Genomic DNA, 13,274 nt, shown 5'->3' on the forward strand with positions numbered 1-13,274 from the left:
ACCATGCAAATGATTCATTGTCATATAGGATAGCATATGGGACACAATATTAATTCCCCCAGATTTAAACAGCAAGTACATTTCATAGCAAGGCAGCAATTCATAAGAGCTTAGCCCTCAGGTGGGAACAACTTTTACTCACTACAGCCAAGCCATTGTTAGGCACCATTGATCTGGGCGTGGTGATTATTTCCACATCCCATTGTCAGTCCCCTGAGCCAGGCAGTCCCCAAGGACTGAGAGCTTTTTTTTAAAAAAAAAAAACTTCCATTTTGCTCTACTCCCAAAAGATTGACCAGAAATACCATGGCACCTTTCCGGCAGGATGCCCGACTGAGTGGTGTGACACTTGTAGTGGGTGCTGATATATTTCTGTGAGTATGTCTGCAGTCGTGAGTTATTCACTAGGCAAGGACTGACCACAGAGTCAATTAAAAGTTCTGCCCCAAACTGTGTATTTTTGGAGGTTCCCAAGATAGTAACAGAAACTCAGCCTCTCAGGGAACCCTCCTGACTACTCAGTGCAGTCTTCAAGCAGAGGAGCTGAATCCAAGTCAACAAAGCACTGATGCATATGTGTTAATGACTCCATTAGGACTTAAGACCTTGTTTAAAGTTAAGCATGTATGTAGATGCTTTGCTGAGTAGGATGGATTTAAGAGCATTCTTAAGACTGACCACATGCCCAAGTGTTTTGCTGAAAAGGGGCTAAGATGTCATCAGAGTTTGTCAGTTTTCATATACCCTATGGAGAGAGAGGAGTCTATAGCATCTGCACAAATGAGCTTTGTGAAGTGAGAAGGAAATCAATGGCCATGTAGTCTCCTGGTCTTCTGAATCAGGATCTCTCTCATCTCCATCCAGATGATCAAACTGGAATGAAGAACAAAGGATCTTGTTGTAACACTTGGAAGCAATTTTACCATGACATTAAATATACCAGCTCATCACCCAACCTATGTCTAATGTAAAATAAAATCTTTGAACAGATTTTAGTAGACACCAGTCAGGTTACAGGTGGAAACCCTCATTCAGTCTGCAACTTGTCGTAGGTGAAATTTCCCCTTCTGTAATGTTGCCAGAAGACACTTCCCACCTGGATTTGTGAACCCAAATCACAAACACACTTAATTACACAATCCTCCTTTCACTAGACGCTGTCATCTTGAGTAGGATGATCCTGTCTCTTCTTACCTGGAAGAACTATGTTGTCACAGATCTTACCTATATGAAGATTTTTTCTAAAATACTGTAAGGAACCCACGCTACTCTCAATCATGGGGCAGAAAACAGAATAGGACTACACTTACCATGCTCTGTATCCGTTTCCCCACTTGTGGGATGCTTCAAGACCATTTTACTCCTCCAGTTGGTCTGATTCTCCAAAAACATTAGATTTTTCACCTGACACTCCTCCCCTGTCTCTTTCTGCACTTCACCGCACACTGTCTTACTCCACTCTTCTCTTGCCCTCCTCTGCTTCCTGTCTCCTATTTCTCTTGTCATAAACTTCTTCCATTTATACTTTCTCTCCAACACAGAGCTTGTGCTGTTTCCACTGTGAAAGCGATATTCATACTAGTCTTAAATATAGTCATTACTGATTTATTCTGGGTTTTTTTCTCTTGGTCTCACTTGGTGGAGTCTCCATTTTTCTTTCTGTTCGAGATGGGCTGTGTGATGGGGAAGTGCATTTTGATGTTGTGCTAAATTCATTTCAGTGTGCTATGTTTCATGGAGGTGTCCTGCTGGATCTGGATGGGGGAGCAGGAAGGAGAGAAAGAGAGAGCAATAACTAGCAGTTAATTACAGGTAGCAACAATGACCAGCAAAAGGCAGACAGCCACCAACTGTAGAAATAAGGGAGGAATTGCTAGAGTCGGGAGAATCTGAGAAGTTGTAGACTCTGTCCAGCAAAGATGTACTCGTATGCCTAACAGTATACACGGTGATTAGTGCCAGTAGAGTCAATGGGGCTATTCGTAGTGCAAAAGGTTAACCGTGTGCTTAAATCTTTCAAGGATCAGGGCCTTGATCTGCAACCTATTACAGTAGGCATATCAAATAACAGGACATAATAGGAAAAGAAAACCAAACGGCATGTCAGAATATAGAGTATAACAGTCCATCTTAGAGAAGAGTGTTGGGAATCTAGTAATGTCTGTGTTTCAGGATGCTCTGAGAAACACAAACAGGAATCTAAATGTGCGAGTAAAGGGTGACGATTCTTGCAAACATAAATAACGGTGACCAAATGACATGCATGATCTAGCAGCCTTTTCTGTGCTCTTCTGCTTTGTCACCTTTTTCATGAACAAATATGAAGGAATAAATGTTTAGTGGAACAATGTACATTTCTTGGTGGAAAAAAACCCCTTTTTTATTTTGTTTTCAGTGATAAAATGTTCCCAGCCTTTGGTTTTGGAGCCAGGATACCACCGGAATATAAAGTAGGTGTACAGGTGAATCTTTCTAATTTCCATGGTTTATATGGCACAATGTATTGCTGTTGGTGAGATGGTTTATCTTTGGGGGAAATAGTTCCCTCAGCTTGTTTCATTCTGATGACTTTCTGCTCAAGATATTATCTCATTACATACACAATTCTAAGAGTCAGTCCAAAATTAATGATGTTACGTCAAAAATAATGTAATGGCATTCACACACCCATATCCTTTTTTATGAGGTTGACATGAGGATGACTGTGCCTTATCTTTTCAGGTTCAGATTAGGTTTTGAAGAATATTTGAGAGCAATATTTTGGAACCATTAAAAACTTCTTAAGGTTTGATATCACAGAACCAACATTTGGAAGATTCGCTTTAATGTTGGGGCTGGCGCTGATGCTTTCAGAGGATGTGATTAAGTTGACGTTGTTCCCAAAAATAATGGCTTTAGTGATGTGCTAAGTTGTGGCAATTTTGTGTGCCCAAGGGACTGTCATCAGTGCAAGCAATGGAATGCAAGAAAATATCCATGCTAGAAACAAGTGGTACCCATGCAAAAAGAGTGAGGACTAGATTGATACTGAGGCTAGGAGAGGTGAACATAAGAAAATAAAATCTGCAGAGGGGATAATAGAGTCAGAAAGGTGCCTGAGAACAGAGAGACGGGAGTCCAAATTCTGTGTTGCTTGTGTAAAGTGGTGTGTGGAGAATAACCAAATGATGTTCCTGAGCTGATAAGAAACACGAAGCTATCTAATGATTCTGCACTGGTTTAAGTCAGGTGCAATCTGGGAAGAACACACCTTGTGAAGACAGCCTCAAAGTCTACACAGCAGATTTCTTCTCAGCATAGTATTATTGTATTGTACCCCATGCAGATGGAGGAAGGAAAAATTGTGACAATGCCATTAGGACTCAGCTGTATAGAGCACAAACCAAAGGTCTGATTCACTATCCACTGAAGTCAGTGAGAGTACTTCCATTGGCTTCCATGAGCACTGGATCAAGCCCAAAGTGTGCAGTGCATTGGCAAACAGCAAAATGTGTCACAGAAGGCATGCTTATCTGAGAGGCTACTTAGAGGAATGTGTTACTCTGCTGGCTGCAATTCCTTGACAAGACATCTGATGGTGATAGTACATTATAAGGGGCAGCATGAAGTTTTGCTCCTTTTCCAGCAGAAATAATCAGCCTGCAGGTTGTGCCAGTCTGACCAGCGTATTGGCGACATCGTACTTCTGTTACACCTCAGTAACAGATTACCTGACTCTCAAAGGAAGTGAAAACAGAGGCAAAAAAAGCATTGAGTACATTAGCTTTTTCCACATCCTCTGTCACTAGGTTGCCCCCCTCATTCAGTAAGGGGCCCACACATTCCTTGGCTTTCTTCTTGTTGCCAACATACCTGAATAAACCCTTCTTGTTACTCTTGACATCTCTGGCTAGCTGCAGCTCCAGGTGCGATTTGGCCCTCCTGATAACATTCCTACATGCCCGAGCAATATTTTTATACTCTTCCCTGGTCATATGTCCAACCTTCCACTTCTTGTAAGCTTCTTTTTTATGTTTAAGATCCGCTAGGATTTCACCATTAAGCCAAGCTGGTCGCCTGCCATATTTACTATTCTTTCGACTCGTCGGGATGGTTTGTCCCTGTAACCTCAACAGGGATTCCTTGAAATACAGCCAGCTCTCCTGGACTCCTTTCCCCTTCAAGTTAGTCCCCCAGGGGATCCTGGCCATCTGTTCCCTGAGGGAGTCGAAGTCTGCTTTCCTGAAGTCCAGGGTCCGTATCCTGCTGCTTACTTTTCTTCCCTGCGTCAGGATCCTGAACTCAACCAACTCATGGTCACTGCCTCCCAGATTCCCATCCACTTTTGCTTCCCCCACTAATTCTACCCGGTTTGTGAGCAGCAGGTCAAGAAAAGTGCCCCCCCTAGTTGGCTCCTCTAGCACTTGCGCCAGGAAATTGTCCCCTACGCTTTCCAAAAACTTCCTGGATTGTCTATGCGCCGCTGTATTGCTCTCCCAGCAGATATCAGGAAAATTAAAGTCACCCATGAGAATCAGGGCATGCGATCCAGTAGCTTCCGTGAGCTGCCGGAAGAAAGCCTCATCTACCTCATCCCCCAGGTCCGGTGGTCTATAGCAGACTCCCACCACTACATCACTCTTGTTGCACACACTTCTAAACTTAATCCAGAGACACTCAGGTTTTTCTGCAGTTTCGTACCGGAGCTCTGAGCAGTCATACTGCTCCCTTACATACAGGGCTACTCCCCCACCTTTTCTGCCCTGCCTGTCCTTCCTGAACAGTTTATAACCATCCATGACAGTACTCCAGTCATGTGAGTTATCCCACCAAGTCTCTGTTATTCCGATCACGTCATAGTTCCTTGACATCACCAGGACCTCCAGTTCTCCCTGCTTGTTTCCAAGGCTTTGTGCATTTGTATATAAGCACTTGAGATAACCTGTTGATCGCCCCTCACTCCCAGTATGAGGCAGGAGCGCTCCTCTCACAGACATTCCTGCCTGTGCTTCCTCCCGGTATCCCGCTTTCCCATTTACCTCAGGGCTTTGGTCTCCTTCCCCCGGTGAACCTAGTTTAAAGCCCTCCTCACTAGGTTAGCCAGCCTGCTGGCAAAGATGCTCTTCCCTCTCTTCGTAAGATGGAGCCCGTCTCTGCCCAGCACTCCTCCTTCATGGAACACCATCCCATGGTCAAAGAAACCAAAGCCTTCTCTCCGACACCACCTGCGTAGCCATTCGTTGACTTCCACGATTCGTCGCTCCCTACCTAGGCCTTTTCCTTCCACGGGGAGGATGGACGAGAACACCACTTGCGCCTCCAACTCCTTTATCCTTCTTCCTAGAGCCACATAGTCCGCAGTGATCCGCTCAACGTCATTCTTGGCAGTATCATTGGTGCCCACGTGGAGAAGCAGGAAGGGGTAGCGATCCGAGGGCTTGATGAGTCTCGGCAGTCTCTCCGTCACATCGCGAATCTTAGCCCCTGGCAAGCAGCAGACTTCTCGGTTTTCCCGGTCAGGGCGGCAGATAGATGACTCAGTCCCCCGCAGGAGAGAGTCCCCGACCACCACCACCCGCCTTCTCCTCTTGGGAGTGGTGGTCGTGGAACTCCCAACCTCAGGACATAGCATCTCATGCCTTCCAACCATTGGAGTCTCCTTCTGCTTTCTCGCCCCAGACATATCATCTGGTCCACTCTCCGCAACGATACCTGTGGAGAGAACATGAAAGCGGTTAATTACCTGTGTCTGTGTTACTGGAACCCGGACATTCCGCTTACCTCTTCTGGAGGTCACATGTTGCCAAGCTTCTTCACTGGCCTCTTGGCTCCTCTGTGCAACCTGCTCTATATCTGTAGAGCTTTGTGCCCCTAGAAGCCTATCCTGAGTTTCGTCCAGAAAATCCTCAGTTTCCCGTATGCAACGCAGGGTTGTTATCTGTTGCTCCAGACCTTCAATCTTCTCTTCCAATATGGAGACCAGCTTGCATTTCACTAACAAGGTCAGCTCCCAGACTGCTGCGCTGGGCATTACAAAATGGGGAAGAGATGGCCAGCCCTCTGTGGAGATAGAGGTGGTTAGGGACTATTTAGAAAAGCTGGACGTACACAAGTCCATGGGGCCGGACGAGTTGCATCCGAGAGTGCTGAAGGAATTGGCGGCTGTGATTGCAGAGCCATTGGCCATTATCTTTGAAAACTCGTGACGAACCGGGGAAGTCCCGGATGACTGGAAAAAGGCTAATGTAGTGCCAATCTTTAAAAAAGGGAAGAAGGAGGATCCTGGGAACTACAGGCCAGTCAGCCTCACTTCAGTCCCTGGAAAAATCATGGAGCAGGTCCTCAAAGAATCAAACCTGAAGCACTTGCATGAGAGGAAAGTGATCAGGAACAGCCAGCATGGATTCACCAAGGGAAGGTCATGCCTGACTAATCTAATTGCCTTTTATGATGAGATTACTGGTTCTGTGGATGAAGGGAAAGCAGTGGATGTATTGTTTCTTGACTTTAGCAAAGCTTTTGACACGGTCTCCCACAGTATTCTTGTCAGCAAGTTAAGGAAGTATGGGCTGGATGAATGCACTACAAGGTGGGTAGAAAGCTGGCTAGATTGTCGGGCTCAACGGGTAGTGATCAATGGCTCCATATCTAGTTGGCAGCCGGTATCAAGTGGAGTACCCCAAGGGTCGGTCCTGGGGCCGGTTTTGTTCAATATCTTCATAAATGATCTGGAGGATGGTGTGGATTGCACTCTCAGCAAATTTGCGGATGATACTAAACTGGGAGGAGTGGTAGATACGCTGGAGGGGAGGGATAGGATACAGAAAGACCTAGACAAATTGGAGGATTGGGCCAAAAGAAATCTGATGAGGTTCAATAAGGATAAGTGCAGGGTTCTGCACTTAGGACGGAAGAACCCAATGCACAGCTACAGACTAGGGACCGAATGGCTAGGCAGCAGTTCTGCGGAAAAGGACCTGGGGTGACAGTGGACGAGAAGCTGGATATGAGTCAGCAGTGTGCCCTTGTTGCCAAGAAGGCCAATGGCATTTTGGGATGTATAAGTAGGGGCATAGCGAGCAGATCAAGGGACGTGATCGTTCCCCTCTATTCGACATTGGTGAGGCCTCATCTGGAGTACTGTGTCCAGTTTTGGGCCCCACACTTCAAGACGGATGTGGATAAATTGGAGAGAGTCCAGCGAAGGGCAACAAAAATGATTGGGGGTCTGGAACACATGAGTTATGAGGAGAGGCTGAGGGAGCTGGGATTGTTTAGCCTGCAGAAGAGAAGAATGAGGGGGGATTTGATAGCTGCTTTCAACTACCTGAAAGGGGGTTCCAAAGAGGATGGCTCTAGACTGTTCTCAATGGTAGCAGATGACAGAACGAGGAGTAATGGTCTCAAGTTGCAGTGGGGAAGGTTTAGATTGGATATTAGGAAAAACTTTTTCACTAAGAGGGTGGTGAAACACTGGAATGCGTTACCTAGGGAGGTGGTAGAATCTCCTTCCTTAGAGGTTTTTAAGGTCAGGCTTGACAAAGCCCTGGCTGGGATGATTTAACTGGGAATTGGTCCTGCTTTGAGCAGGGGGTTGGACTAGATGACCTTCTGGGGTCCCTTCCAACCCTGATATTCTATGATTCTATGATTCTAAGGAGTCAGAGGTGCTGTAGGAAAGACAGACACACCATCATGGAGTGATTTCCTAGCTAGGCAAAACTGTTGTTTGCACACTCCTTTTGAAAACCATACAAGCAAGCACTCATAGTAAAGTTGGGGACTTGCACTGAACATTGCAACTCAGGACACGTAGGAAGTCTTAAATGCAGTAGCAAGGGCTGCCCTTGTGGTGGTAAGGAATTGCTCTCATGGGACTTAAGCAATGTGTGATGCTTCAACCACTCTATACAGGGTTGAAAGGAGTAAAGGTGACCAGACAGGCCTATTAACTTTATGGGGTGCATCTGGAGGAGGAGCCAGAGAACATGCCACTAATTAGAAGGAGGCTCAGCTAGGCAGGAACAAGCTGGGGTCAGTATAAAGTCTAGGTCGAGTGAACAGCAAGGTGGCTACAGGAAGACAGGGAAGTAGGCTGCAGTTAGTCCCTGAGTGGAGAGAGTTGGGAGGCTGGCAACTCTAGGAGGGTGGGGTGCAGAGGAAAGGCAGATGAGTGGAAAGAAGCCCAGGGAAACAGCAACAGGGGTCAGACCATGCAGAGACCTTGGCTGCTTGTTGTAAGGTCCCTGGGCTGGAACCCAGTGTAGAAAGCAGGCCTGGGTTCCCCTACCAGCCACTGAGGAGTGGCAAGGGCAGTGGAGACAGCAGGTCAGGGAGAACTGTGAATTCTGCAGAAGGGGAGGACCTTAGTGACCTGACCAGAGGAGACTGCAGATCTGGGAGTTATCTGCGGGGGCCGCAGACCGAGACAGGATGGGGGAGACACCTCCGGAGGGAGAGTGTAAGCCTGGAAGAGCTAATTCCCAGGACGGTCAGAAGGAGGCGCCTCTAGCGGTGAGAGGACCCCATGATACCATGACAGACAAGGACAGTCACAAAAAGGAGATGGAGATGGGTTCAGGAGAAGTCGTTTAAACCTGTGAATTCGATTACTTGTAAATTGAGTGTGTGCATGAGCAAAGGGAGCCACAAAGCACACAGACTTTCAAAAGAAAAAACAATGGACCAAAGTAACATCTGCAATCTGCTCAAGGGGAAAGTGCCATAGAGATGATGGAGCGGCAATGGTCTGACCTCAAATAGTCAAATGAAAACCCACGGAAAAGAATAACCAGGCTACAGCAAGAGATGGGGGACCTGCAACCAATTTGGTGCGAGCTCCCACGAAAGAGAGAGCCCTATCAACACTATGCCGAGCAAATAACTGGCGAGGAAGGAGGAAATCAGTTTTACTATGTGAGTATACATCTGTAAATCTTAACTAGCACATGTATGCACAGCTGGAAATGATGTTAATAATTGTCAACATGGGTGTCCAGTACATCCTTCTGAAATCATGTCTGTATGCAATAGCTATGTTCTCCCATAGACTGTCACCTGCCGTTGCTCCCAGCTTTGTTTTAACTTCTTTTCTAAATTAGTTAAAACCTGTGTCCCCTGGGAAGAAGGAAATAGGTTTCAAAATTGATACATTAATAAGGGTTATTGTGGGACAAGGGACATATGTCTACCCTGTAATTAGACACCTGTGGCCAGCCTGTGTCAGCTCACTTGGGTTAGGGGGCTTGGGTGAAGTGGCTGTTTACTTGCACTGCACATGTTCACTCTGGGACCCTTCCACCTCACAGGGTCCTGGAGCCTCCAGCCCCAGCCTGAAAGTCTATACTGCAATTAAACAGCTCCTTAGCCTGAGCTTCACGAGCCCAAGTCAGCTGGCATGGACCAGCCTAATTGCTGGTTCTAATTGCTAATTGCTGTGTAGACATATCCCCAGATGCCAAATATTCCTCACGAATTGTCTCAGATGGGAGCATCCACATCAGTGGTGACTGTGAGACAACATGAGGTCCAAATAGGAGCCAACTAATCATTGTGCAGTTACAAGATGAGAAAGAACCAGAGCAATGTAGCTGTTAAAAGCAGTGAAGAAGGTAAGTGTACAAAGTACAGGTCTTTTTTATGTAAAATAGAAAAAAGGCCCATAACTTACTATTAAGTGTGCATTAGGGTTTATAAAGCAGTTACTGAACATTTCCTTAATATTCATAATCAGTTGTATGCCACTTACATACAACTTGACCATAACCTGGAAAAACTCTGGGTCAGTGTCTCATGAGTACACTGTATCATGTTTTCAGAAGAATTTATATAGTTCTAAGTGCTGGACAGTTCCAACTTTTTCAGTACATGTTGGGCTTCTGTTAGTAGTTAGGGATTGACGTAGGAAGGTAAGAGTCTATTGTTGGCTTCAATATATTCCATCCTATTCATCACCTCCTAACCTTCTCTTATTTGCTGCATTAAGTGCAATGTCCAACATGCTAACTGTTGTTCTTTACAGGTAAAATGCATCTTCCACTTCCAGACCTAAAGAAGAGCTCTGTGTAAGCTGGAAAGCCTGTCTCTCCCACCCACAGAAGTTGGTCCAATAAAGATATTCCCTCCCCCACCTTGTCTCTCTTCCACTTTAGATTGACAGTGTGGAGCAATGGCAATGTGCATCTCTACAGGCATTTCAGAACCTTTCTGAGTGTGAGCTCTTTTTAAAACATGCTTCTATACACAGTTTCTACAGTATTTCCCTTGCGTGAACACCTCTGCTGTGCCACATTGACTGACTGTGATATTTTTCCATATTTCAGCTCCAAATGAAAATGCTCAGATTTGATTCTTTTCTTGCTAGCAGCTAAAGAGTTTGAACGGCTGTTTCTGGGGTGGGACAAGAAATCCTTCGGAGCAGAAATAGTGACAAGTGGCGCACGCATTGTTCCTCATAAGCTCCAGCAGTGCTATCTGATGTTTTGCAGTATGATCATTTTTCTCTGGTAATTCTTCTCTTCATCAGTCTGCCCTCCAACCCAAGTGAACACGCACTGTAACTCTGAGAATACTGATTGCTCAGACTTGGACTAGAGTAGACCTGTCAGACGCCCACCTCTCTGAAGGTGATAGTTCTGTCAGACAATTCTGCTGTGTTACTGGTGGATGAACCCTGAGATAGCCGTGATCTTTATCAAGCGGAGCTAGATATTGCTTCTACAGCTGAGCAAAAGCAGTCAGATCCCTCAGAGACTGAAGAAGCTTCATTCACCAGCCCAGAGCAGAACACACAAGTCGGAGCACATACAAGTTATCCCAAGGCAATATCCTATACTGATCGCCCATGTCTTGAATAGCACAATTGGTTAGTCTCTAAGGTGCCACAAGTACTCCTTTTCTATTTGCGAATACAGACTAACACAGCTGCTACTCTGAAGCTTATATAGAGGAGTCATAAAAAAGAACAGGGCATGGCAAAAAGTATGGATTCAGAGGATGATGAGGAACACCATGATGAGGAGGACGAGGAAGCGGGGAAGACTGACCAAACTTGTCTTTTAGAAGATGTGGCACAGAGCAGTGGTCGCAAACCACACACCACCATAAAAGGCGTTGTTAAAGTAGAAAAGGAGCAGTTAAAATTGTGTCAACTCCTGGAAAAGAGAATTGCCAAAAGTTAGAGCACTTATTTAAAAAATAAATGGAGACAGATGCCTGAATAGCCATGTGTAAGGAGCAGCATATAGAATGCTGTGTTTAGTTTTTCTTCAACTCTCCATTACTCCTGAAAGAGATGCTAACTTCCCTAATGAAACATCCCAGCTGCGTATGTTGTGAAGACTGCAGGAGAAAACTTTGCTGCTGTCAGAGGACCAAAAACATTCAGGAGTCTGCACCTTTAGGCTATGGTAAGCATGAACCTGACCATACTTCTCCTGTTAGTAGCCAGCCTTGACCTTGAAAAATGCGTACACTTATGACATTTCCACCCTTTTAGAAAGTAGGACAAAATGTGACCAAAACTACAAATAAAGCCTACTAAATGTGGACATTGCAGACCAAGGAAGAAAGGAAGATCCTGCTATCATGAGTCTAAATTCCTTTATCATCTGGTTGCTGGCTATGGAAACTTGCAAGATGCGCTTTGGTAAACTATAAAATAATTTTTAAAAAATTAACAAGCTTTGCCAAGTAGAAATGCTCTTAGCCAGAGTTGCATGCAGTGCAACTGCCAGATTATTATATTATTAAGCACACTGGAAATAATAGCTTTTGATTGATGATTCTTTGCATTTGACAGTGTCTTAAGAGTGTGCAAAATATGATGCACTTCTGGATTTGAAATTTCATTTTCAGTTTTCAGTGGCTTAATATTGTTCATTCATATGTGAGTGTAAAACATTGTGCATTTCAGCATTTCTGTTTGTATGCACCCAGTACATTATTGTTCATGCACCCTTGACAAATTGTATTTGAATAAGTAATAAAGCATGTCCCTAACCTTCACGGAATTTGTCAGATCATTTTGTCAGGCAATCCAAGTACTATCACATTGATGTTGCAGGAAAACAGTGAAATGTTCAAAGTACTGTGTTCCTAGTGCATAATCTGTGCAAGGTGCTGTCTGTAGCTGTCAGGCCAAGTTGTACATAAGCAATTACTAGTCATTAGCTCATTTATATGATATTGCTCTGGACTGTGCGTTGGCACTGCAGTCACATCTTGCTCGTGAAACCCATGCCTAGCTACTGTCTCGCACAGTTTGCAATGCTGAACAAGTTACCCAATGGTTTGAGAAAGAAAATAGTTGGCAAATCAATACTTTATGATCAGTCCAAGGTCTTTTCAGTACTTTTGCAAGGGTACACATCTTTGAAACAAGCCATTGGCGTATGAGCTAAGGAAATGCTCATTACGGCGTAATGATAGGAATTTTTCAATTAATATTTTTTTCATCTGAAAATGCCATTTTGTCAGAACTAAAAGTGTTCACTAGAAAGGGTCAGTTTGACTAATTTCCTGTTTCACAAAATGTTTGAAAAAAGTTTAAAAATTGTCAGATATTACATTTTGACATTTTCAAACGAAAAGCTCAATTTTGGGCGATCAGAACAACTTTTAATTTTGAAATTTATGTTATTTATGATTTTTAAAACGTTTTTAAAAAATGAAAGGTCAAAATTGAAATAAAATATTTCAAAAATCTCAAAACAAAATGTTTTGATTGACCTGATCTGAAATTTTGGGGGTATTTTCAGTTCATAAAAATTTTCACAATTTTGATGTTTCTCCCTGATTCAGGACTGGAAAATTTTTTGAAATTTGGTATTCTTGTGGGATGAAAAGAGTTTCCCATCCAGTTCTAATAATGACATCATCTTGTAACCATCATGGCTACAGAGACGAATTTCAAGTATCCTATGGTTAGGGACAGTCCTAGGCTCTTTGGTATGACAAAATCCATGTAATAGTCCTGCAGTGAATGTTAAACTGGCCACAATGCAAGCCTCTAGGAGATATGGTTATAACCAGACTGTAAATAATTGTCCTTTACCAGGCGGCTCAGAGAATTTATTTTTGCAGCACACTAAGAAATACCAGACTAATGTTATGTAGCCATCACTGACGTTCTGATGAAGTTATCTCTCTTTGAGTAGAATTTATTTTTTGGAGCAGAAAGCCTTACAGGTGCTCAAGTGGTTGGAACCATTTATGCATTATCAGCAATTATTCCGTGACACTCCGTGGGGATGTTTAGTGCAGATAGAATGTATCAGTGTGTTGCTTCTTTGTAA

General features: G+C 44.2%; 1 protein-coding gene across 3 annotated transcripts in view; it reads left to right on the plus strand.

Moving 5' to 3' along the window:
* CPNE4 (copine 4) overlaps positions 1-13,274 on the plus strand; it is a 381,425-nt gene that overhangs the window by 346,690 nt on the left and 21,461 nt on the right. For all 3 annotated transcript variants that reach the window (XM_073333244.1, XM_073333242.1, XM_073333243.1), the window contains one exon: positions 2,396-2,450. In XM_073333244.1, coding sequence (XP_073189345.1) covers positions 2,396-2,450 — 55 coding nt within the window. The remainder of the gene's footprint in view (positions 1-2,395; positions 2,451-13,274) is intronic.

This window comes from Lepidochelys kempii, chromosome 2, assembly GCF_965140265.1.
Source record: "Lepidochelys kempii isolate rLepKem1 chromosome 2, rLepKem1.hap2, whole genome shotgun sequence".
In the NCBI taxonomy this organism is placed as follows: Eukaryota; Metazoa; Chordata; order Testudines; family Cheloniidae; genus Lepidochelys; species Lepidochelys kempii.